The 25295-nt window shown below is 50.3% G+C and overlaps 4 protein-coding genes across 4 annotated transcripts; 2 read left to right on the forward strand and 2 right to left on the reverse strand.

The window, feature by feature from the left end:
* Positions 1 to 1809: 1809 nt before the first annotated feature.
* LOC130527312 (perforin-1-like) lies at positions 1810 to 4178 on the reverse strand. Its single transcript, XM_057035682.1, has 2 exons — positions 3541 to 4178; positions 1810 to 3080 (listed from the first exon to the last, which is right to left on the reverse strand). The coding sequence occupies exons 1-2, from the start codon at positions 4074 to 4076 to the stop codon at positions 1907 to 1909; spliced, it is 1710 nt and encodes a 569-aa protein (XP_056891662.1). The 5' UTR covers positions 4077 to 4178; the 3' UTR covers positions 1810 to 1906.
* Positions 4179 to 5543: 1365 nt separating this feature from the next.
* Positions 5544 to 7850, reverse strand: LOC130527313 (perforin-1-like). The gene is made up of 2 exons (XM_057035683.1): positions 7207 to 7850; positions 5544 to 6814 (listed from the first exon to the last, which is right to left on the reverse strand). The coding sequence occupies exons 1-2, from the start codon at positions 7740 to 7742 to the stop codon at positions 5641 to 5643; spliced, it is 1710 nt and encodes a 569-aa protein (XP_056891663.1). The 5' UTR covers positions 7743 to 7850; the 3' UTR covers positions 5544 to 5640.
* A 1705-nt stretch (positions 7851 to 9555) lies between these two features.
* Positions 9556 to 10911, forward strand: LOC130527331 (myeloid-associated differentiation marker-like). Its single transcript, XM_057035735.1, has one exon. It carries the CDS (start codon positions 9931 to 9933, stop codon positions 10828 to 10830), a length of 900 nt encoding a protein of 299 aa, XP_056891715.1. The 5' UTR covers positions 9556 to 9930; the 3' UTR covers positions 10831 to 10911.
* Positions 10912 to 11585: 674 nt separating this feature from the next.
* Positions 11586 to 25064, forward strand: LOC130527284 (testis-expressed protein 2-like). Its single transcript, XM_057035608.1, is given in 14 exon segments — positions 11586 to 11856; positions 12265 to 12357; positions 17832 to 19347; positions 19448 to 19648; positions 19740 to 20037; positions 20115 to 20207; positions 20210 to 20355; positions 20859 to 21032; positions 21143 to 21242; positions 21660 to 21786; positions 22335 to 22448; positions 22564 to 22773; positions 23436 to 23556; positions 23651 to 25064. Coding segments are annotated over 12 exon segments (3225 nt in total). The 5' UTR covers positions 11586 to 11856; positions 12265 to 12357; positions 17832 to 17856; the 3' UTR covers positions 23801 to 25064.
* The last annotated feature ends 231 nt before the right edge of the window (positions 25065 to 25295 follow it).

Below are 25295 nucleotides of genomic sequence, written 5' to 3' on the forward strand. Positions count from 1 at the left end.
ATAAAAGAAATGTCGATCAAACTGTTGCTTCGACCAAGCAGATTTTGAGTTGGCGACCCCAAGGCCTTCTAGCAGGCGTAGGAAACGTCAGCGTATCCACGCGCTTTGATTGGACAGTCAGAGAGTGCACGAGCCAGACCTAGCAAACTGCATCTGTAGCGAGCTGCACAAGCAAAGATATTGTTGTGTTGATTTAATCGCGGTTTTGTCAACGCACAATAGCTGAAGTAGGAAAAGAAATGGATTTAGATTTACTGTCAAAGCCATTTTCAAGACGGACTTTCCAAGGAAAGCTGGACATCGTTAAGCAAGGTCGGGCAACTCCGAAGCTAGCAAGCCTGTCAAAACCGGGAAAAGGATTTGTCTGCTACTTTCAGTCCGCTAACGACGAGCGGTACTCCGGGCTCACAGGCTCCGAGGAACGCTGCATGTATTGCTGGGAGTGCCACTGATCGACGTGGTGTTTGGAGCCACACTGGATTTGTAAATTTGGCTTGCCTAACCAAGGCAGCAACGCGGCATCAAAGCACTGCCGGACACTTACAAGCGACGGTGCTTTCCAAAACTTTAGGGGAGACCAGAGTGGATCTACAGCTGAGCGAGCAAGTGGGCAGGGAAACGGAGCTCCGCAACAAAACGGTGAAGAAAAATAGGGAAATCTTAAAAAGACTGATAGACTGTGTTTGGCGGTGACCTTCCCCGTGTCTCCTGCTTCTGTTGGACGGACATTCTCAGCCCTAAAGCGAATTAAAACTTATGCCAGAAATCCGGAGAGGCTCGACCTTCAGCTTTAGCTTCGATGGCGATAGAAAAGGACGTCTTGATGGAACTGAAACGCACGGATAATCTGCACAACAGAGTCATTGAAATCTTCTTGAGGAAAGAAAGGAGGATGGATTTTGTGTACAAATAATCAGGATTTTTGATTTTACTCACCAAAAATCCTGATTATACTAAAATGTTGCTATATTCCTAAATAATGTAGCGTGTTGGGGAGGGTCAGTGTGGGGATTTCCCAGCATGCTTTGTGGCAGTGTGTCTGTGGGTTCAGGTTGGTGTTAACCCTGTTTCTGTTCGTTGTAAATGTTATCTTTTGCAACTTTCAATGTTAGTGTTCTATTTATTGAGTTCTGGTTGTTGATGTATTTAATTACTGTTTAATTACTGGTTGCACTTGCACACCATAAGACAGGTTATGTGTGTGATTGAAGACCTCCCTTCGTTCATGTGTCTCCAGTTCCGTGTTTAATAAGGTGACGCTTTAAGTTGGCAGAAGTCTGTCTGAGTTCTCCTGCAACCTAAAACCCTAACTCGCCACAATGATATTGCAATTTTATCAGGTTATTTTTGATGCTTTTTTAATGTGTGTCGCAGTTGTACCTTCAGTGGAAGTTTTACAGCCATAAAATGGTTATTGAGGGTTGGATTGATTCAGACGAGCACTACTGAAGGCCTAGGTGGCCAGAATCAGAATCAGAATCAGAATCAGAAGAAGGTTTATTGCCATTGTACATGTAATACACAGTATTACACAAACTAGGAATTTGTCGTGGTGTGCCGCTGCGACATTCAACATAAGGTGTGAAATGCACGCCCTCCACTGCAGGAAGTGCATTTGTTACACTGTCTAGAAAGGCTGGGCAGAGTTTGCCGCGTTTATCTAATTTTATCTGTTTATCGGCACCGTTTTTGTGCTTTATTTCCCACAGAATCAACGTGATTGTGGAGTTTGTGGCCCAACTATTGCAGAAACAGGCTTTCGCTGCGTTAAACCAAGGACAGAAACCAGTGATGACACCCACCCAAACGTGTCTTTGCTGATGCTTTATTAGCGATTCGAAGCAGGAAGCTGAGGGAGGCGAGTCATTAAGGAGTTTGCACGCTTTGCAATGCGGTGAAGCCAAGATTAGAGGTGCTGCAGTTTGCTCTTGGGCCAGTTGTCTTGCTCCCCCAGGAGGACCCCGTTCCTGGTGTAAAAGACCTCTTTGAGAGACGGACTCATGGAGGCTGGGATGTATTCTTGGCACCGATTCCCTCCGAGGCTCGGAGCACACTCGGCCATGTAGGAGAAGAAGAACGTGCCGTGATTCAACATGCAGCTGTTGCTCTCCTTTCCGCTGTGCAGCTGAAACGAGCATTCGCCGAGAAGATCGCTGTTCCAGTACTGGTCCTCATCATACACTCTGAAGCGGAGTTTGTTGGCCATGGACATTGTGATTGGTCCAAACTCAAACGTCTCCCCCCACACGGGGTTGTCGTTGTTGGAAATTATGTTTGTGCGTTTGACCATCTTGCCGTATGTCACCTCCACCGAGCCGTCCGTCTTGGACCACGTGTCTCCGTACAGGTTTTGAGCATACAGGCGGAACACCTTCAGTGTTGCGAGCCCTTTAGCGTTGGGACAGCAGTTGGACTTGATGTGGGAGCTGCTGTTGCACACACAGGCACAAGGGTCCCTCTTGTTGGACCGGTGCCCAATCTGACATCTTTCCGAGCATTTAGTGGCGATGGCGTTGTTCTTGATGTACTGCTCCACCTCTGCCTTCAGTCCTTTCACGGCGGGATGAGGAGCAGGCAGCACCATGTGGAGGGGGTGGAGTTCGTACTGGACCACGTCGGGTAACGTTTTCAGCGACTTCAACCAGTTGTTGTAGACGGACGGGTTGGACTGCCCTTCGAACAGAACATCGGTGCCGTCGATGCTCCCCCCCGTGACCTCCGTGTGGCGCTCATTAAACATGCTCCTGTAATTTTGGGAGTGGCCTAATTTCTTTTTTTGGGCTTCGCAATGTTCAGTCATGGCTTTGATTTTGACCGAAGCTGCAAAGCTGGCCGAGGCTTCGACTGACAAGCAATCGCTGACTTCCGTTGTTGACAGGCCGTTGATTGCGGCCTCGCAGGTCTTGATGGAGGTGACGGCCTTTATTGAACCCCCCAAAGCCACTTTGGTGATATAATGCGTCCCGTAGGTGTCGATCAGCGCGCGGTACTGCTGCGCACTTCCATGCGAGTATTGAGGGAGGGCGTTGACCGCTGAGAGGAACTCGGCGTTCAGCAGAGGTTTCTTGGACATCCTGTAGCTGTGAAGAACGACGACACAAACGACAAGTTACACAAGCTGCTGCAGTCCCACCGAATCAAACGTGGCTCGATGACATCACGGCGTGGAGCAGGTGCGGCACAAAGAAGGTCAGAACAGAGGGTAGGAAAGGCTGGGGAGAGCCAGGCTGGGGGACCCAGCACTGCCCCAACCAAGCTGAAGAAAGAGGAAAGAGCTTTAACCCCCAGCAGGTGGACAAAACTGTGCTGTCACATATTAAAGAAGAGACCAAAGGGAGACCAAAGAAGAGACCAAAGAAAAGACCAAAGGGAGACCAAAGAAGAGACCAAAGAAAAGACCAAAGGGAGACCAAAGAAAAGACCAAAGGGAGACCAAAGGGAGAGCAAAGAAGAGACCAAAGGGAGACCAAAGAAGAGACCAAAGAAAAGATCAAAGGGAGACCAAAGGGAGACCAAAGAAGAGACCAAAGGGAGACTCACCGGTAGACCTTGCACTGGATGGACTGGCGGGAGAAGGAGTAGCGGTCTTGTTTGGACTTCTGCATGCCGAAGGCTGATTCTCTGGAGTGGCTTCCTCCGAGGCCAACACCAACAGAGGCTCCGGCAGGCAAAGGAATTTCCAGGCCAACTTTCCAGTTGTTGGAAACACTGGAGGCGGAGTCGTTCACGAGAGCCTCGGCGCTGTCGTACAGCATGCTGTCCACCTTCAGGCTGCACCGGGGGAAGATTCTCCAGTCCACCACAGAAACCGGCACCTTCTGAACCTCCTGATTCATGTACCTGTTCCTGTAGAGTTTGCAGGAGCCGTTGGCGGTGGTCTTCCACGTTTCGGTGTCGATGACAAAAGCGCCTTTGCGTTCCATTGTGACAACATCAAAGCCTTCTCCGCCCAGATTATATCCTGGCACGAAATGGGCCTTTGCGCATTCTGTTGGTGTTCCAATGTAGCCAACCAAGGAGGACGCGGCAGGAGAAGCTTGGACGCAGCTCAGTAGGAAGAGAGGCCACATGATCATCTGGGAGAAGAAGAAAACAGGGAGAGAAGGTGAAAATTCCGGACCACAAACAGGAATACTGGGTGAGAAAGGATCCGTGAGGGATTTACCTTGTGCTGTCAGCAGCTTGTGCTGCGGAGCCCCAGGATCTGACCCCTTATATGTTCTGAATCAGGAAGTGAAACCTTGTGGGATTCCTTTGCATTTAATGTTGTCGGTATTTAACATTTGGTGTTGCATCTTAGTGTGTCTCTAACACCTAAACACGGCTCACACCCCGTGATGGTGTGAAGGGGAGATGACACAGTAACATCGACCGCATAAGTCAAGCTTCAATTCCAACTATACAGCATCATTAATAATGAGAATTATTAGGATAAGTCCACACCAGCACAAACCAGATGTGGTTCTATCTCTGGCTGCAGGAGCTTCTGGCAGAAGAACCACAGGAAGAACCACCAGTGGAACCAAGAACTGGGGATGCTGTCAAGTTTAGTGGAGACTGTCCAGATCTGAACGTTGTGCAATAATAACGGGACATAACGAGAGAAGGATTAGAGGTGAAAGCTATTCCTGATGTTTGGAGTCAAGGCTGGAGCAACGTCCTTGAAGGCTTCGCTCCTCGTGACCTTTGGGGATTTCTAATGTTTTAAAGCCTTTGTGAGCGCGATTATTCAGCAAAAGTGAAGCGCCGACTCATCGTTTGGCTGCAGCAGAGGAGACAAGTTGCTCTTGATGTTGCCTCTTTTCCATGGGGGAATTCTGGGATGCACGTATGCTAATAGTGTCCACGGCCGGTCGTGCACGGAGCTGTGGGGGGGAGCATGACTCAGCACATTTATACAGACGAGGGTCATCAGGGGCTCCACCCTCTTTATTATTAGTTTATTACCTTTTTACTTTAAATGTTAGTGTTCTATTTATTGAGTTCTGGTTGTTGATGTATTTAATTACTGTTTAATTACTGGTTGCACTTGCACACCATAAGACAGGTTATGTGTGTGATTGAAGACCTCCCTTCGTTCATGTGTCTCCAGTTCCGTGTTTAATAAGGTGACGCTTTAAGTTGGCAGAAGTCTGTCTGAGTTCTCCTGCAACCTAAAACCCTAACTCGCCACAATGATATTGCAATTTTATCAGGTTATTTTTGATGCTTTTTTAATGTGTGTCGCAGTTGTACCTTCAGTGGAAGTTTTACAGCCATAAAATGGTTATTGAGGGTTGGATTGATTCAGACGAGCACTACTGAAGGCCTAGGTGTGAAATGCACGGCCCTCCACTGCAGGAAGTGCATTTGTTACACTGTCTAAAAAGGCTGGGCAGAGTTTGCCGCTTTTATCTAATTTTATCTGTTTATCGGCACCGTTTTTGTGCTTTATTTCCCACAGAATCAACGTGATTGTGGAGTTTGTGGCCCAACTATTGCAGAAACAGGCTTTCGCTGCGTTAAACCAAGGACAGAAACCAGTGATGACACCCACCCAAACGTGTCTTTGCTGATGCTTTATTAGCGATTCGAAGCAGGAAGCTGAGGGAGGCGAGTCACTAAGGAGTTCGCACGCTTTGCAATGCGGTGAAGCCAAGATTAGAGGTGCTGCAGTTTCCTCTTGGGCCGGTTGTCTTGCTCCCCCAGGAGGACCCCGTTCCTGGTGTAAAAGACCTCTTTGAGAGACGGACTCATGGAGGCTGGGATGTATTCTTGGCACCGATTCCCTCCGAGGCTCGGTGCACACTCGGCCGTGTAGGAGAAGAAGAACGTGCCGTGATTCAACATGCAGCTGTTGCTCTCCTTTCCGCTGTGCAGCTCAAACGAGCATTCACCGAGAAGATCGCTGTTCCAGTACTGGTCCTCATCATACACTCTGAAGCGGAGTTTGTTGGCCATGGACATTGTGATTGGTCCAAACTCAAACGTCTCCCCCCACACGGGGTTGTCGTTGCTGGAAATGATGTTTGTGCGTTTGACCATCTTGCCGTATGTCACCTCCACCGAGCCGTCCGTCTTGGACCACGTGTCTCCGTACAGGTTTTGAGCATACAGGCTGAACACCTTCAGTGTTGCGAGCCCTTTACCGTTGGGACAGCAGTTGGACTTGATGTGGGAGCTGCTGTTGCACACACAGGCACAAGGGTCCCTCTTGTTGGACCGGTGCCCGATCTGACATCTTTCCGAGCATTTAGTGGCGATGGCGTTGTTCTTGATGTACTGCTCCACCTCTGCCTTCAGTCCTGCTGCGGCGGGATGAGGAGCAGGTAGCACCATGTGGAGGGGGTGGAGGTCGTACTGGACCACGTCGGGTAACGTTTTCAGCGACTTCAACCAGTTGTCGTAGACGGACGGGTTGGACTGCCCTTCGAACAGAACATCGGTGCCGTCGATGCTCCCCCCCGTGACCTCCGTGTGGCGCTCATTAAACATGCTCCTGTAATTTTGGGAGTGGCCTAATTTCTTTTTTTGGGCTTCGCAATGTTCAGTCATGGCTTTGATTCTGACCGAAGCTGCAAAACTGGCCGAGGCTTCGACTGACAAGCAATCGCTGACTTCCGTTGTTGACAGGCCGTTGATGGCGGCCTCGCAGGTCTTGATGGAGGTGACGGCCTTTATTGAACCCCCCAAAGCCACTCTGGTGATATAATGCGTCCCGTAGGTGTCGATGAGCGCGCGGTACTGCTGCGCACTTCCATGCGAGTATTGAGGGAGGGCGTTGATCTGTGAGAGGAACTCGGCGTTCAGCTGAGGTTTCTTGGACATCCTGTAGCTGTGAAGAACGACGACACAAACGACAAGTTACACAAGCTGCTGCAGTCCCACCAAATCAAACGTGGCTCGATGACATCACGGCGTGGAGCAGGTGCGGCACAAAGAAGGTCAGAACAGAGGGTAGGAAAGGCTGGGGAGAGCCAGGCTGGGGGACCCAGCACTGCCCCAACCAAGCTGAAGAAAGAGGAAAGAGCTTTAACCCCCAGCAGGTGGACAAAACTGTGCTGTCACATATTAAAGAAGAGACCAAAGGGAGACCAAAGAAGAGACCAAAGAAAAGACCAAAGGAAGACTAAAGGGAGACCAAAGAAGAGACCAAAGGGAGACCAAAGAAGAGACCAAAGAAAAGACCAAAGGGAGACCAAAGAAGAGACCAAAGAAAAGACTCACCGGTAGACCTTGCACTGGATGGACTGGCGGGAGAAGGAGTAGCGGTCTTGTTTGGACTTCTGCATGCCGAAGGTTGATTCTCTGGAGTGGCTTCCTCCGAGGCCAACACCAACAGAGGCTCCGGCAGGCAAAGGAATTTCCAGGCCAACTTTCCAGTTGTTGGAAACACTGGAGGCGGAGTCGTTCACGAGAGCCTCGGCGCTGTCGTACAGCCTGCTGTCCACCTTCAGGCTGCACTGGGGCAAGATTCTCCAGTCCACCACAGAAACCGGCACCTTCTGAACCTCCTGATTCATGTACCTGTTCCTGTAGAGTTGGCAGGAGCCGTTGGCGGCGGTCTTCCACGTTTCGGTGTCGATGACAAAAGCGCCTTTGCGTTCCATTGTGACAACATCAAAGCCTTCTCCGCCCAGATTATATCCTGGCACGAAATGGGCCTTTGCGCATTCTGTTGGTGTTCCAATGTAGCCAACCAAGGAGGACGCGGCAAGAGAAGCTTGGACGCAGCTCAGTAGGAAGAGAGGCCACATGATCATCTGGAGGGAAGAAAACAGGGAGAGAAGGTGAAAATTCCGGACCACAAACAGGAATACTGGGTGAGAAAGGATCCGTGAGGGATTTACCTTGTGCTGTCAGCAGCTTGTGCTGCGGAGCCCCAGGATCTGACCCCTTATATGTTCTGAATCAGGAAGTGAAACCTTGTGGGATTCCTTTGCATTTAATGTTCTTAGTATTTAACATTTGGTGTTGCATCTTAGTGTGTCTCTAACACCTAAACACGGCTCACACCCGTGATGGTGTGAAGGGGAGATGGCACAGTAACATCGACCGCATAAGTCAAGCTTCAATTCCAACTATACAGCATCATTAATAATGAGAATTATTAGGATAAGTCCACACCAGCACAAACCAGATCTGGTTCTATCTCTGGCTGCAGGAGCTTCTGGCAGAAGAACCACAGGAAGAACCACCAGTGGAACCAAGAACTGGGGATGCTGTCAAGTTTAGTGGAGACTGTCCAGATCTGAACGTTGTGCAATAATAACGGGACATAACGAGAGAAGGATTAGAGGTGAAAGCTATTCCTGATGTTTGGAGTCAAGGCTGGAGCAACGTCCTTGAAGGCTTCGCTCCTCGTGACCTTTGGGGATTTCTAATGTTTTAAAGCCTTTGTGAGCGCGATTATTCAGCAAAAGTGAAGCGCCGACTCATCGTTTGGCTGCAGCAGAGGAGACAAGTTGCTCTTGATGTTGCCTCTTTTCCATGGGGGAATTCTGGGATGCACGTATGCTAATAGTGTCCACGGCCGGTCGTGCACGGAGCTGTGGGGGAGCATGACTCAGCACATTTATACAGACGAGGGTCATCAGGGGCTCCACCCTCTTTATTATTAGTTTATTACCTTTTTACGGTATCATTTAAAGTGTCGAGGCGATGGACCCACGGCTGTGGGATCTTCTCTCTGTTATCTGGTTTAAATGGGCAGTAAATTCACGTTACGCAGGCGGTGAAATGGCAGCGATAATTCATCAAGCACCAACGCCTTTAATAAGGCTGTAAACCAGCGTTGGTGAGAGGAAGCGTCTCTAAAACCTGCAGCTCCGCTCACAGAACAGATTCTTCTTACACGTTGTGATGCCTCGTCTGTGGTTCTGACGTCTGTGGTTCTGACGTCTGTGGTTCTGACGTCTGTGGTTCTGAGGTCACCGTCCCATATCTTCTCTGTCTCTTTGTTTATGTTTCAAGTCTTTCGAGTGTTTTTCATTCAAAATCCTGGCACTTGAACCCATCACCCTTTGGTGTCTCTCTTTAGTATTATTTCTATTTTACTATTCTTATAAAGGTATTATTGTGGGAGGGGCTTGTGAGATATGAATCCTGGATTATGTGCTGAATGTAAGGAGAAACAGCTCAGACTGGGGAGCATCAAAGACTCTTCGAGGGTTCTTGTATCGTGCAGAACCCACCCAGGCTAATGAAACGTGCGTCTCATCTGTGGTGGCTCCCACTCTGAGGAATCTTTAGATGATTTGAGATTGTGGTTCTTTTAATAATAACTTCAAAAAGAACTTGATATGACATGCGTGCGTGCGTGTGTGTGTGCGTGTGTGTAGAAGCATCCTTCCAACCTGCTGCTGGAACCAAACACGCATGAGAAAGTGCAGACATGATCTTTAGAACGAGTCTTTCTGGGGGCTGAACGGATGCAACGCCACATCCTCTGCAACACGCTGTGCAGAGGTGTTACACGTCGACACTGGCCGGTGGTGGGGGGGTGTTGGTGAGGGGGTGTTGGTGGGGGGGGGGGGTGCTACCAGTGACAGTGGAGAATCACCTGAATCACTACAGCAGGTTAATGTCTGAGAAAAGGGAAGTACGTTTCCTGAGAATGACCTGCTTTGTTTGCATTTTCTTTTATTGTGCGAGTCGAACAGCCCGAAAACAGCTGCAGCAGCTGTGCAGAGGAAGTGGGCGGGGCATTTTTTCAGTCAAAATGCACTTCTGCAGGCACCCGAGTCAAGTTTGATGTAAACAGGATGAAGCACAGGTGAACGGAGCCGAGAGGAGACATGTTTGTGCTGGAGGCTTGAGCAGAAATTCAGAGGAGACGAAGAAGTCTGAGAGGAGAAGAAGAAGTCTGAGAGGAGAAGAAGAAGTCAGGGGACGCACTGGACCAAGACTCAACGTTACGCCTGAATCCGTTCTCTCCTGATCCCTGTGACCATGCCTGTGATTGTCCTGGAGGCCCGGGATTTCACCAGTCCCCTGTTCTTAGTGCGGATGTGGGAAGTCTTCTCAGGCTGTATCACCATCAGCCTGGTGGCCTCGCTGGAGCCTTCGGAGAAGGAGGATTCCTCTGAGGAGCACTACCGGGACGCATTCAAGATCCTCTGCATGTTTACCTGGTGCTTCTTCTTCAGCCTCACGCTCCTCATCCACATACTCAGCGTCATTCAGTTCCACAGCCTCATCCCGATATCCTGGAAAAACCTGAGCACGACAGTGGCGGTCTTGGGGGCCTTGATGAACGTCAGCGCCTCCGTGCTCTTCTGCTGGATTATCATGGATCATCAACGCCTGTCGCTGCACTCTGTGGCGGCGGCCGTGGCCTCCTGCCTCAACGTCATGGCGTACGCCTCAGAGTCGTACGTCCTCTGCTTCCAGGCCGGCGTGCAGCGAGGCTACATGGGCAGCGTGTCTGGACTCCTCAAACTCCTCCAACTGTGGGGCAGCTGTCAGATGATACCCCTGGTTGTGGAGGTGGTGTGTGACCTTCCGAACGTGGCGCACATCTGGCAGCGATGGGTCTGCGGCGTGTCAAGCGGCATCTGCATCCTCATGTCGCTCACCACACTTGTTGTGCTACTGGGCGACTTTGCCGCGCGATGTCCTCTACCGTTCGACAAGTTCCTGTCGGGGTTCAGCTTGGTCGGGGTGCTGCTGTACATGGTCACCACGGTGATCAGCTTCACCAAAATAGCGCACCTGAAGGAACTGGGTCAAATGAAGAGCACGAGCTCAGAACTGGTCATCATGGAAACGATGGTTTCCAGTATCACGTTGCTGGCTTATACAATAGACCTGGCCTTCTCAATTAAACTGCTATGTGATCGGAGTCACTGATAAATTCACATAAAAAGCTTCTCTTGTACAGGACAAAATGATTTTTGGGCCTTTATCCAATTAAAGGATTTCACTTTTTTTAATGTTGTTGCATCATAAATATCTCTACTTTCATGGCCACTAAATATCAGCCTTGGAAAATGGTTTTAACTATGATCACACAGTATTTTATAAATGAGAAGAAAATATCATTTGACGCTCTACTACGCCCACCGAGAGTAAAGAGCCACAAATATAACCATATGCAACAGGTGCTCAGGTAAGCATGTAGTAGTTATATGATCTCTAAATCTTTTTATAGTCATATCGCTTAGAATAGGTGGCTTAAAACAATTATTTGTGTTCGTTTATTTTTCATTCTTTAAATCTAGCAGTTGCCCTCTACCACCACGAGATGGCGATGTAAGCCAGGTAAATCACGGGACTGCTGTTCTATGCGGCCAATATATTAAATATTCTCCTATAGCGAGAGTGAATCTTTATTTAATATTGTGCACCAGAAAAACAACATCACCAAAGTCGTTATAGCGACGAACGTTTTTAAATACGCTTAGAAGGGCGAAGGTATGTATTTAAAAAGGAGTTAATGTTTTGAGCAGAGGTCCTCTTCTGAGCAGCTGCTGATATTTGGAACCGTTTTATTGCGTTTTTACGTGCTGCGTGGCTAAAGCTGACAGTGCAGAGACTTCTGTATTTACATATTTTACTGTTTACCTTCTGATACCGTCCTGCTTTGCTCTCCAGACCTGAGCAAACGCTCCCGGAAACATCGATCGCCCGCCGTAGAGCAGAGAGCAAACCCAAGCGATCGAGTGCGCGGGGTCGATTGCTCTGGCCTGCCTGCCCTTTTCTGGGTTTTGAGGAACTGACTCCACGATAAAGGGCTGTCAACAGGCGAGGACGCCAAACGGAGCCTGAACTTGCGGGAAATTGGTCACAGCAACCTGACAAGAGCCCTCCGCCGTCGCGGAGACGCCTCCGAGGATCGCCCGAGTGTCCCGAGGGAGATGGAGCCACCTCGACACGGTAAAACTGGGCTTGCTTTCGACACCAGCAGATCAATGGACTGACTTCCAACTGTCGGGACTCTGGAACTAATTCGTGATTTAATCGGCCCTTTTCTGCATCTGCAGCACCCCCGGCTGGGTTTGGTGTGCGGTTATCTCCTGAAATGTTAACGCTGTCTGAGTAACTTTAGTGAGACAGTTTCGGTCCCACATGACAAGACAGGCTGGTTGCGCTGGTTGTTGTGCAATTGGTGTTTGCGCTGGTATTAGCCGATATTCCCTTTTAACACATTCTGGTAATAGTGTCTGCCATATGGTCGACTCCCGGCCCACGGAAATGCGCGCACAGGCCCTTAAACGGGACAACTGCTGTATTTTTGTGGTTATTTTGCGGTGATGCGTTTTTCTGCCTGCAAATGTCCCTCAGAACATCCAGCAAGCCCCAGGAAGATGCGCAACTGGAGTCTCCAGTAGGCGAGTGCGGGTCCCGGGTTGGATTGAATGGCACGGAGGATCCAAGGTAAGCACTTTAGAGAATCTGAACTCACTATCGACCCGTTTCCAGAGCTACAGATGACCTCAGCGAGGGCAAAGTCTGAGGAGGGAAAGCTGGAGGGGCAAATGGGCCCAGCCGTAGGAAACAGCCCTTCCACTCCTGTAATAAGGCTTCTAACAACTCTTGCTCTTAATTAGGCCGCCACGTTCACAGTAAATGTACATTAGGTTTATTTAAAAGGCTGATCAGGGTTGTTCTGGAGGAGAAAGCTGGGGCTCCTCCAGCTGTTTTCCATGTTCAAAGGCCCACGCTGTCCTCAAGGCGTGCTTAAACGTTAAGGTTCCATGAATATGGGCTGGATTTAAGGACCCATCTTTAGTTTGTGATATATGTGGTGTTGATACTGTTCAGTTAACGTGAATCTTCAGTCAAATGTTTGTCACAGAAGTCACGTGAATGTTCCGTGGGGGGATGAGGGTCATGTTCCTGCACACAGGAAGTGGTTTTGCGTTGGCTCCGCACCTGCTCACAGCTCTATCCTCATTCTCCTTCTCATACGTTAACCTTTCCTCCCTGAAACACATTTTTCTGCTCTTACTTCAGGCTTATTTGGGCTAAAATAAACACAGCTCAGCCCGTTAGGTGTATTTAAACATCGATAATTTGTGGCTTGCTTCAGGAGCCGTTGCTTTTTCAGTGGTTTTTCCCTCTGAGAAGAGTCAGAGAGTCGCACGCCGCTCGTCTCCAGCCCGGAACATCCGCCGACCCGTTTCTGGGTGCTGCCGCCCAATCGTCTCTTCCAGGTCCGATAAAAGTCTGAGAGAACGACAGAGACTCAAGGTGCAAGGTTGGGCGCTAAAAATAGCTGCTCTATAAATATCAGAGATTCTCACTTGATATTTGAATTTTTGAGAGCACTGTAGATGCAAATGTCCCCATAAAGTGGGTAAACTCAGCATCCACACCCTCCGATCCATTTAATTTAGCACCTTGCCCTTGAGCAAGGCACCGAACCCACAAACGCTCACGTACGACTCAGTTTAACGGCCACAGCTCTGAGAGGTTCCTTCTTTATTTTGACACAAACACAGTCACAGTTTGTCCAGGAGTCATTTTCTCTATTTGAATGAGTTAATAAGCCAAGAATGGATGGATGTGGCAGAAAGTTGCGTCTCTTTCGGGAGGTTGGACGAGATGTAGGCAGCAGCTTATGGAGCTTTTACACTAAAGAACGGCAGCAAGAGTTTTGTTGGGGAAGAATTTGAGGTATTTGTGCTTCTCCTTGAGATGTTTCACCGAGGATGTGACGTAATCTCCAACAGCTTATAGTGAAACGCATGAACGACCTTTGGAAAGCAGCTACAGGATGCAGCATAAATCTTTCATACACAAGCGGCGTTAATGCCTGAAATCGGAGCGCTACGAATCACTGGAATGGTCCTGTGGACTGGGAACACTGGTGAGTGCAGTGGTGAACAGTGGTGGTGAACATGAGTGGTGGTGAACATGACTGGTGGTGAACATGAGTGGTGGTGAACATGAACATGACTAGTGCTGAACATGGCTGGTGAACATGACTGGTGGTGAACATGGCTGGTGGTGAACATGACTGGTGGTGAACATGACTGGTGAACATGATGGTGGTGGTGAACATGACTGTGAACATGACTGGTGCACATGAGTGGTGAACATGGCTGGTGAACATGGCTGGTGAACATGGCTGGTGAACATGACTGGTGAACAAGTGGTGGTGAACATGAGTGGTGGTGAACATGAGTGGTGGTGTGTGAACATGGCTGCTGGTGAACATGAGTGGTGGTGAACATGAGTGGTGGTGAACATGGCTGCTGGTGAACATGGCTGGTGGTGAACATGGCTGGTGGTGAACATGGCTGGTGGTGAACATGGCTGGTGGTGAACATGAGTGGTGGTGAACATGAGAGGTGGTGAACATGAGAGGTGGTGAACATGAGTAGTGGTGAACATGAGTGGTCGACATGGCTGGTGGTGAACATGGCTGGTGGTGAACATGAGTGGTCGACATGGCTGGTGGTGAACATGGCTGGTGGTGAACATGGCTGTGGTGAACATGGCTGGTGGTGAACATGAGAGGTGGTGAACATGAGAGGTGGTGAACATGAGAGGTGGTGAACATGAGTGGTGGTGAACATGAGTGGTGAACATGGCTCGTGGTGAACATGGCTGGTGAACATGGGGGTGGTGAACATGACTGGTGAACATGAGTGGTGGTGAACATGGCTGGTTGTGAACATGACTGGTGAACATGGCTGGTGGTGAACATGACTGGTGCACATGAGTGGTGAACATGGCTGGTGGTGAACATGACTGGTGAACATGGCTGGTGGTGAACATGACTGGTGAACATGACTGGTGGTGAACATGACTGGTGCACATGAGTGGTGAACATGACTGGTGGTGAACATGACTGGTGAACATGGCTGGTGGTGAACATGACTGGTGGTGCACATGAGTGGTGCACATGAGTGGTGAACATGAGTGGTGGTGAACATGAGTGGTGAATGATGAGTGGTGGTGAACATGAGTGGTGGTGAACATGGCTGCTGGTGAACATGGTGGCATCCTCCTGGCTCCTCTGTTCACCAGTGATAACCAGCAGGCGTGATATCAGGAGCCGGTTGCTGCACACTTGTCCCTTATCACTGTTTTAATGCTGGACTCTGATGTTGATATTAACTCACTTAAAGAGCATTTTCAGTCATAATCCGACACGTGAAACATCCCATAAGGCCCAGGACTGTATAAAGCATCTGCTGCTTTCATAAGCAGGACATCCCATAATGCCATAAGGTCTTAAAAGTGCCCCGATCCATGTTCTACTAAACCAGATTACATGCTCGATGTCATGCAGGCAATAAAAATAGTGTTTTGGTTTTAAAAGTCTCCATGTGACGACCTGCTGGCTCCTAACGAACTGCAAGATCTTATTTTAGTTCTAATCTGATTAGAACTGACCTGATCACATTTAAAATGGAAAGCAGATATATATTTTGTCACAATGTGCTTTTGCTGTTTAATATTAATTAGGGAGTGCTCGTTAAGGATATGATCGGTGCTCGCCGTGCACGTGTATCATTGCACATCAGTTTCACCGTTGGGATGAATCTGATTAGGGTTTAAAATCGTTTGACCGTGACTCATATATCATATCATGACTCGTATTCGACCTTTAACGATGTTGATTCTGTTCGTCAGGTCAATTCTGAATGGACTCAAACATAAGCATGTTTGTTTAGACTCATTTAGATCACGCCTCCACCCCACCCGCCTCACCGGCCCGTCGACATTCTTCAGAACCGTTTTTTTATTTGGCTGGTTAAAGAAAACCGAAAGCACACTTTCCATTGCACCCCCCCCCCCCCCCCCCCCCCACACACACACACACACCACACAGGCTCCCTGGAAACCTGAAAAACCGAATTCTTCAGAATAGTGTAGAAGTGTAATTAGAGGGCACTTAGCGAGTCTCCAATAACTGTTAGCTGTTAGCGCTGCTCACTGAGAGCTTTTAGCCCCACGGACGAGCAGCAGCAGCTTTTCCTCTTCCTTCTTTTGGTCCCTCTTCTGGTAATGGGTGGGAATATTGGAGACGCAGATGGGAACGTTTGAGGCAGGTCTGCAGGTCATGGAAGGCTGATTCCTGCTTTGAGGGGTAGCGCTGAGGCGGTAACGCTGAGCCGTTAGCGCTGAGGCGGTAGCGCTGAGGCGTTAGCGCTGACGGGGGTGTTTGCTGACCTCAACAGAGTAACGTCTGGAAAAGTGGTGGAAAAAGCCTCATGATTCGGTGAAGTTCCGGTAGATCTGATCCATTTGTCCTGAACAACCACCAAATAGAAGCAACGATAACGTAGCAACATCTGGTTGCACAGTCCACTTGGAGTGAGACAATTCCGGAACGTTGCCTCCCTCCACTCGTCCTACAGCCATAAAGGAAGAATACATTCTCGATCACCTGTGTAAACCAAGGTCTTTACTGGTAAAGTAGGCAGGGCATGACTAACTAACCCTTGAATAACTAACCAGTTTGGGGCCAAGGGTAACCTTGACCCGCTGTGGTGGCTGTAGGTCAGGAGAAGTGTCTCCTGTTCTGTTGCACCACCTGCTCCCATGAAGCTTGGTGTCCCCTCTGTCAGCGTCTGGAGGAGCAAATCTGTAGATTCTGAATTGGTGTAAAGCTTTTAACATAACAGATGAGCATAAACTGTGAGAGCTAATGAGCTCGTTTGGTTCCTGCAGCCCCCATTAGCAGCCTCCAAGGCAACGTCTCTTTCAGCTATTGCTATTGGCCCCAGGGAAGCCCCCAGGGACCTGACGCTCAGGGGCCGTACAGTCACCACCAACATGTGCTGAAGGTGTGACGCCAGCATGCAGGTGTGTTCCCAGCCTTTCCTTTTGGTGCCTCTCCGGGGGTGGATTCCCCTCCCCACTTTGGTAGCAGCAGATTCCTGCAGATTCCCGTCCATGCGCGTAGCCTGGCCATGTTGTTTAGGTCAGACGAGCATCCACGTCTCCCCACAATGGCCCGATTGTGTGGCAGCGCGCAGCAGAGGTGGCTGGCAGCCAGCCGGCCGGCTAAGGAGCTCACTCGTGACCCAGGTCACAATGAGTGGCCGCGTTGAGGCTTTTGTGAGGGAGCTAGCGTGTTGTTCAGGGAAGCAGCACGAGGGCCAAATGTCAGCAGCACATTTCCATAATTCCATTTTCTCTTCAGGAGGTCACTCGGACGCATTTCCAGGCAGCTGTTTCATGCTCATGTGCAACGGGAGGATCTTTTTTACAGGCCTCAGTAAGTGTGAGCAGTAAGTGTGCGGGGCCGTGAGGATCCAGACGTTAAACATGGCAGCATTTCGGTGTGTTGTGGCCCAGCCAAGCGTTCCTTCCCCCTCTGCTCGGTTCAGGATCACACTCGTGGGAGGTCAAAGCCCTCGATGGCGCCCAGTAATGACACCTTTCTCCTTCACATCCTGACAGCGATGGACCAGTCAAGCGTTGCAAATGGCTCCGTTCATTTTGTGTCTGTTTATTGTTGTTGTTGTTGTTGTTGTCCTGGAACGGTGCTGGAAATGATCCTGGATCAGCTCTGCTGTATCTCTACGCTCTAAAACAGCGGCGATGATGCGGAGTAAAGATTTAGCATCATCTGTTCGTTTTTACCAGCCATTTAATTGCCAATTTGTCAATAATGGACGAGTGAATGTGACACTGTTAAACACTCACAAGCACATGAACGGAAGGGCCAGAAGGGACAGAAGGGACTCTTTAGTGTGGGGAGCTCAGCCATTGGGGGGGGGGGGTCCACATCAGCTGATGAGGAGGTTCTGATGGGGCTCCGTCTGCTCTGCTTACCTGCAGAAAAGGATGAGGTCAAACCTTTTGTCACGTTCCTGCTCCTTTATTTCTGGACACAGACCATAATGATCAGCTGCCTTTGATTAAGCGTCATCTTTTCCTCCGTGCAGAACGCGGCCCAGTGGGAGCAGTGCCATGACGAGCAAGCGTCTCAGCCATGAAGAGTGTGTTCAGCCCACCAAGAGACCAGCACCTGCTGGGTCTCCAAAGCTCCACGTCCAGAGGTCGCCATCAAGAGACACCGTCACCATTCGCTTCTCAGCTCTGGGGAGGGAGGAGGAGGAGGAGGAGGAGGAGGAAGGGCTATTTGTGACGACCGTCTCCCCAACCTCAGCCGCTCAGGACGAGTCCCTCATCGTGACCGGCGTAGAAGCGTGTGAGGAGATGTTCGAGGAGGAGACGTTTCCCTCTGAGCCCGAGGACGCTCTCCTTCCCGAGGCCCCTCCCGCACAACTTCTGCCGTCACACATTGTCGAGCAGAAAGGTTCCTCCTGCCCTCCGATAAAGTCTCTGAGCTTCCCCTCCAGCGACAGCCCCTTTCCCACCGTGGTGAAGTCTCTGTCCTCGGAGGCGGAGCCCCGGGATGGGCTTCCTCCCATCGCAGCTCCGACGCTCAGACATCGGCAGCTGATGAAGACTCTTGTCAAATCGTTGTCCTCCGACACGTCCCAGGACTCCTCGTCCACATCCTACCGTCTTCCAGAACCGCGTCTGAACCTGCAGCTGTTCAAACAGTTCACCCAGTCCCGGACGGCGGCGGCGGCGGCGGCGGCGGCTGGGGACTCCAAGACGGCGCCGTGCTCTCCGTTAACCTCGCCAGACAGAGGCGGTTTCTTCAAAGTGTCCGAAGTCGAAGCCAAATTCGAAGACACCAAGCGTCGTCTCTCCGAGGTCATTTCCGAGCCGCTCCAGCTCCTCAGCAAGATCATGGACGAAAAGAGCGGCAGCTTGGTGGGCGGCGGCATTTACCGGCCCAAGCCGCTCTCGGTCAGCGCCAGCGAGCTCTCCGGAGGGACCAACGGCCACGTGGAGAGCAACAACAACTACTGCATCAAGGAGGAAGACGGAGCCGAGTGGGAGGAGGAGAGCCGGAGCAGCCAGGTCTCCACCGAGTCGCCCGTCTCGCTCTCGGCGGACGCCAAGAGTCCCAACAAGTCGTCCTCCCGCTCCGTGTCTCTGGAGAAATGCTCCATGTCTGCTCTGGCCAAACAGGAGGATGAGGAGTTCTGCATCCTGTACAGCGACGACTTTGACAACAGTGTCGAGACGGAGGCGAGCGGCAGTCAGACCGATGACGGAGCCCCTGGGAGACAGGCTGACGTGCCCCCGAGCGCCAGGAGCCAGACAGGAAGTGACGCCGACGCTGAGGCTGAAGGTGTGGAGCCCAACGTTCCACTTTATACTCTGACCGTCGTCACGCTCCTGGTCTACGGGTACTTTGTGTTGCCCCTGCCCAGTTATGTGGGAGGACTGCTGCTCGGGATTGGACTCGGATTCCTGTTGGCCATCGGAGTCGTGTGGCTCACGGGGCTGAAATCCTCCAACGCTGGGTTTGGACATTCCAGGGACCCTTGGAAGTTATGGAATCTGACCAAACTGGACATTAAGGAACCAGAAATGTATAAGGTCGGTAAATATTGAATTAGTTGAGTTGAGCGCACCGCACTCGGCCTTAGCTCCGAAACGGAAAGAATCCCCTTTAAAGAAAAGCGCCTTCTTCTTTCAGGGCTGGATGAACGAAATCTCAAGCTACGACCCGGAGATGTACCACGCCACCATGACGCACTCCGTCTTTGTCCGGCTGGAAGGCTCCGTCATCCGTCTCTCCAAGCCCAACCACAACGTCGCTCGCCGAGCCACGCACAACGAACCCAAGCACGACGTCACCTACATCAGCCAGAAGATCTACGACCTCAGCAACAGCAGAGTATGTTCTTGCTTTCACCCAAATCTAAAACGCCGCCTTCCCTCTTCCCCCCCCCCGACCCCCCCCAACGTGTGTCCTCTGCCCCTTCTAGGTGTACTTACTGCCCCAGAACCTGGCCAGGAAGCGTTTGTGGAACAAGAAATATCCGATCTGCATCGATCTGGGCAAACAGGATGACTTCATGTCCAAGGCAGAGGGGGAGCGGCCAGAGGGGGGCGAGGGCAGCAGAGGGGAGGAGCAGAGCTCCGGCTCTCCCAGCAGGGAGCTCACCCTCTATCTGTTTGGGAGGACGGGGAGGGAGAAGGAGGAGTGGTTCCAGCACTTTCTGGCAGCCTCCAGGTTCAAAGCAGACTTAAAGAAGGCCTTGTGTGTTTCCGGGGCTAAAAGTGGTGAGTTGATTCTGGATGTGCAGCCTCTGTCACTGGCCAGATGTTAATGCCCCTCCTCTGCTGCCACCTCTGCTCAGAGGCCCAGAGATCTCACAGTCGCAGCAGCAGCCGCAGCAGCCTGGAGGAGACGCTGACGTCCCAGCCCAGGTCGAGAGACGCCTCCTCCTCCTCCCCCCGGCAACAGGAGCCAGAGCCAAGCCCCTCCTGGACTACGGCGTCTACATGGCCACTGTTCTGCCCAAGCAAGCCGCCGTGGCCTCGGCAGCCGCCAGTCCGCTCAGCCAGAGTCCTCAGAGCAGCCCCGGGGCCGACAAAAAGGTGGCGACTTCCTGCTTCATTTCCTGTCTCCGCGGACCTAATTTACCTCCTTAAGGAGATTCCTCTACAGTTGCTTTTGTTTCTCCGTTTTTGCACTATTCTTTTTTTCCCACAGCTTTTGATCTTCTTCTTTTGTACTTGTTTCTGTTCTTGTGCTGCTTTGCTGGCACAAAGATGAATAAAGGCACAGACGAGAGCCGGAGCCTCCAAACTGAGGGTATTGATCATCACTGTAGCTGTGTTGGAATAGTTCAGCTGGAGTTCACAGCCGCCTATTTATAGATAAAGATTTGTCTGGGCCTGAGCACATAAAAGTATCTGGAAAATGTTGGTCTGTGTTTCTCACAGGCTGATTTTGGTGTACAGATTTATTAGGTTCTTTATAAACCACTATTCACAAAGGTTTGCAGGGACATGATGAACACAGCTAAAAGAGTTGAGCAGGTTTCTTTTGACCACGCTTCTGTTCCCTCTCTGGAGGAGCTGAGACCTTGTGTTTCCAGTTCCAGAGCTCCACCCCGGCGGAGGTGCAGCCCAGCGGGGACGAGGAGCAGGAGGACCACGCTGTTGCCTGGGTGAACGCAGCGGTGGGACGCATCTTCTGGGACTTCCTGACGGAGCCCCACTGGGCCGAACTGGTCTCCAAAAAGATTCAGATGAAACTCAGCAAGATCCGAGTGAGTGAAGGACTCGTCCGCTCTCTAACCACTGCGACACAAACAGCAGCTGCTCAGTGATAGTTTAGGAGCGTCTCCATGGCAACCTCACCTGCTTTCGTCTCTTGCAGCTGCCTTATTTCATGAACGAGCTGACTCTGACTGAACTGGACATGGGCTCGGCAACCCCCCGGATCCTCAAGGCCTCCGAACCCTCCATTGACTACAGAGGCAAGAGGCAGACACTACCAACGCGCAGACGTGCACGCGCAGACGTGCACACGCTCGGGGGGTTCTGGCCTGTCTGTTGTATTCTGTAAGGGTGCGTGTGGAGACGTGACCTCGGAGCGAGCGAGAGCTTTGGACCTGACGGCCCGTATCCACCAGCTGCAGCTCAGGAACGGCCGCTTCCCTCAGGTTTCAATCAATACGCGAATCTGAAGCGTGGCAGCGAGGAGGGAAGCTCGTCCTCTTTATGAGCTCGTAATGTGATCCTCTCTCACCAGACGGAGCAGACAGGACTGGAGCCAGCCGCTCTGATTTAATGGGATTTAATATTAGCATTATTAGCAGCAGGGCTAGCATCACAAAGTTCACCCTTTTCCAGGTTCTTGGATTGTTTTCCAATGATGGTTGTGTGTCCCTCAGGCCTGTGGTTCAGCCTGGACGTGTCCTACAGCGGCTCTTTCCTCATGACCCTGGAAACTAAGATGAATCTCATCCGCTTGGGCAAAGAGGACGAGACCAGCCGCTCTGGGGAGTGTGGCAAAGACGGGTGAGGCTGCCAAAGTTCTCACGCACACACCAGAGCTGCTCCTTCCTGAGGAGCGGAGCAGAAGCGCCGCTGCAGCTCGGGTTATGTCCACAAACGATTCTCAGCCGTTTCTGATTCTGAAGCATTTCTGCACGTCTGCGCCTGCTTTGCAAGCGTTTCCTGTCAGAGAAAGAGGTGGAGAAGGAGGGTGTTGTTTGCCTTCTGCATCATTTGATTGCTGCCTTGTTATCTGTGCTCCACCTTCTCCTGGGTCTCCACTCAGCAGCTGTCTTTTATACCCCATCTCCTCCTTTCTTTCTCTGCTCTTCCCTCTGGATTCTGCCTGACTCTGGCTGCTATTTTGATACATTTCTACTCTTGGTGAGTTCTACTTGAGGACATTTTTTGCATGGCTTATGTCTTTGCCTGAGCTTCACTGACCCGGTGCAACCACTGTGCACGTGTGTCATCATGTCTTACTGATGGGATTTTCACTTCCTCATTCATTCATGTTGTTTTAAGACTGCGGAGATTCCATCCATGTGTTTTAAGCATTTCTGTACTTTCAGACCCAGGCCGCGCACGTACTGCCTGGCTGACAGTGACGAGGAGTCGTCCAGTGCAGGATCTTCAGATGAGGAGGACTTCTCTGAGATCTCGAATGAGTCTGCTGGACCAGACGGGTGAGCAGGAGTCTCCATCCGTGCTGAGAATATTCTGTTGGATTAGCATGGTTCCGTTTATTGTGTTAGCAGTAGCATTCCAGTAACGCTAAATTTGTCCTTCTGTCCCATAAAGTTGGGCCGGGGGTCACAAACCCAGCAAGATCATGCGCTTCGTGGACAAGATCACCAAATCGAAATACTTTCAGAAAGCCACAGAAACAGAGTTCATCAAGAAGAAGATGGAGGAAGTGTCCAACACGCCGCTGCTCCTCACCGTGGAGGTTCAGAAACTCCAGGGAACGTTGGCTGTCAACATCCCTCCTCCTCCCACCGACAGGATATGGTATGTAAAGTCTGCCAGACTGGTTTGGATCCAAACCGGTAGCACCACTACTGCTGGTGGGCTGCCACTTCCGTTACATTTGACTGAAAGGACAAATGCCAACGGGGAAGTTTTGATTAAAAACACAGCCTGTCAGTCGGTGGCATGAAGGAAATTCCGGTTAAACCTTGTAGAAGGTCGTCGTCCTTGTGTTCATATAGATGGTCAATAAAGCAAACATTCTGCAGCGGAAGTATTCTTTTATTTTTGAAGTTCTTTCTGGGGATTTATTTGGCTTTTTGGCATCTCAGTCATGAGCAAATGTTGCGCAGTGTTGAACATTTGGTGTAAATAAGTCTATATTATATTATATTCTATATTCTATATAGAAGACTCTGCTGCCACCTGCTGGTGGCAACTACAATGTCTTTCAGACGAAATTAAAATTATTTTCTGGTAGAATAGACCTTCATAAATTAATTTAAAAAGTCAGTAGAATCACACACTTAATTACTTTGTTAAATCTTAGTTTTGACTGAACCTTTATGCTGCAGCCTTTTGTTTTCTTAAGTCTTGAGTGAGTTCAAAGGTCAACGTGAATCCTCCCTGAGCTGAATAAGGATGCACCAGTGAACCCAGTTACCTGCTCTCATTCCTGAATGGTTTGGTTATTTCTGTGGCAGGTACGGCTTCAGGACGCCTCCTCACCTGGAACTGAAGGCCCGACCGAAGCTGGGGGAGAGGGAGGTCACTCTGGCTCATGTCACCGACTGGATAGAGAGGAAACTGGAGCAGGAATTCCAGGTATGAAGCAGGAGACAAGCGTTTAAGGTCCGGAATTTCGCTCCGGTTTGTGGTTCACCCAGCCATAAACCTCACCTCCTTCTCTCTGTCGTAGAAAATCTTTGTGATGCCAAACATGGATGACGTGTGGCTGTCCGTCATGCACTCGGCCATGGATCAGCGCTCGAGCGGCGGGCCGTTGGCGAGCTCCGGGCTGGAGCCGCCGCCCTCCGAGCCGAAGGCGGACGGCGGCGCTCAGCCGTGAAGATCGTTTACAGTGTTTCCTGAAGTGTCAAAGTGGAACCTGGAGCCAAAGTCAGTCGTGCAGATGCTACAGAAACCAACACGTTCCTGGAAGGGTTGGATCCTCCCTGCAGAGGGAGCAGCAGTATTCCCAGGAAACGCTAAAATCCAGCCAGGAAGATTCCAGGAAGAAAAGTCGGATTTCTACTGAAGGATTTATACAACAGCAAGTGCCTCTCATGGAAGGAGAAGTGTGGGTGGAGGAAGTGACCCAGGCAGATGTGTTAAAACCCGTCTTATATCGCGCTACAGAGGCCGCCGCCGCCCCGACCAAGACAGGAAGTGCAGTTCCAGATTCCAGGATAAACCAACACTGACACCTGTTGGTGAACCCATGAACAGGTTGGCGTTTAGAGCACATCGCTGATGTAGCGGCGGCGTGGTGCCTTTAGGTTCCCGTATTTGGTCCTTGATAGTGTTAAAGACGACTCGGGCTGCCAAACCGGTCCCATCCGGTCTGGGTGGGAATGTTCAACAGTATTTCTTGGTGCCGCCCTCCACACGTCCCTTCATTCGCCAACACTTCCAACGCCGGCGTCTCCTGGCTGTATGGGAACGCCACGTACGTGTAGGAAACGCCTCTTTCTCCAAATAAGTTCTATAAAGTAACACAAAGTGCAATGATGGAGGTGTTGTGCAGCTTTCTTTGATGACCTTGCATAGATGAAGCCCTCTCACATGTTTAATGAATGTATTTATGGATCATATATGGTTAATAGTGCTATAATAAGAGCAGCGCTCTCGCCCGGTCACGCTCTGATTGTGGTACCTAAATGATTGCACAATTCTCTGGATCTTTCCTGCTTGGACACGCGTTCCGGTCCGGCTTCTTTTGTATTCTCGGGTTTCTGAAGGACCAGATGTTGATGGTTGACCAGGTGAAATGACCAAAATGAACTGACTGTGTGGAGCAAATGGAAAGGTTTGAAGCTGCTGGCACATCTGGAACCAGCTGGGATGTCAGCTCACGGGTCCGTTAATGGTCCTGTGACGGAGCCAGATGTGCTCCAGCATCTGGACCCCCCCTGTTTACGCCTGCAGCTGCTCTGCCAGCCCAGCTCCTGAACCCTTTATTCAGTTTTACACCAAGTGGGTTGTGGTTTGTATTTTTTTGGTAAGATGAAGATATTCCATAAGTTGTATATGTTTAAAGCTTTGATGTCAATTGTTTTGAAGCCAATTCAGAGATTCAATCTGCCTTAATTAAAAGCATTAGAAGTCTGTCAGATATGTGTTATCTGTCTTTCTTACATCATTCTTTAAAGTTTGCAGCAGTTTTACTGATACCTTAATTCTAATTAATGTATCTTGGCTAACCTCGACACCATGAGGTCACGCAGGAAACATTCTCAACCTTTAATAGGTTAACTCTCACATTAATCATTCACATAATCTACTTACAAAGTCCTTTTGTGTGTGTGTGTGTGCGTGTGTGTGTGTGTGTTGGGAGACTTCCA

This window comes from Takifugu flavidus, chromosome 6 (assembly GCF_003711565.1).
Source record: "Takifugu flavidus isolate HTHZ2018 chromosome 6, ASM371156v2, whole genome shotgun sequence".
Taxonomy (NCBI): Eukaryota; Metazoa; Chordata; class Actinopteri; order Tetraodontiformes; family Tetraodontidae; genus Takifugu; species Takifugu flavidus.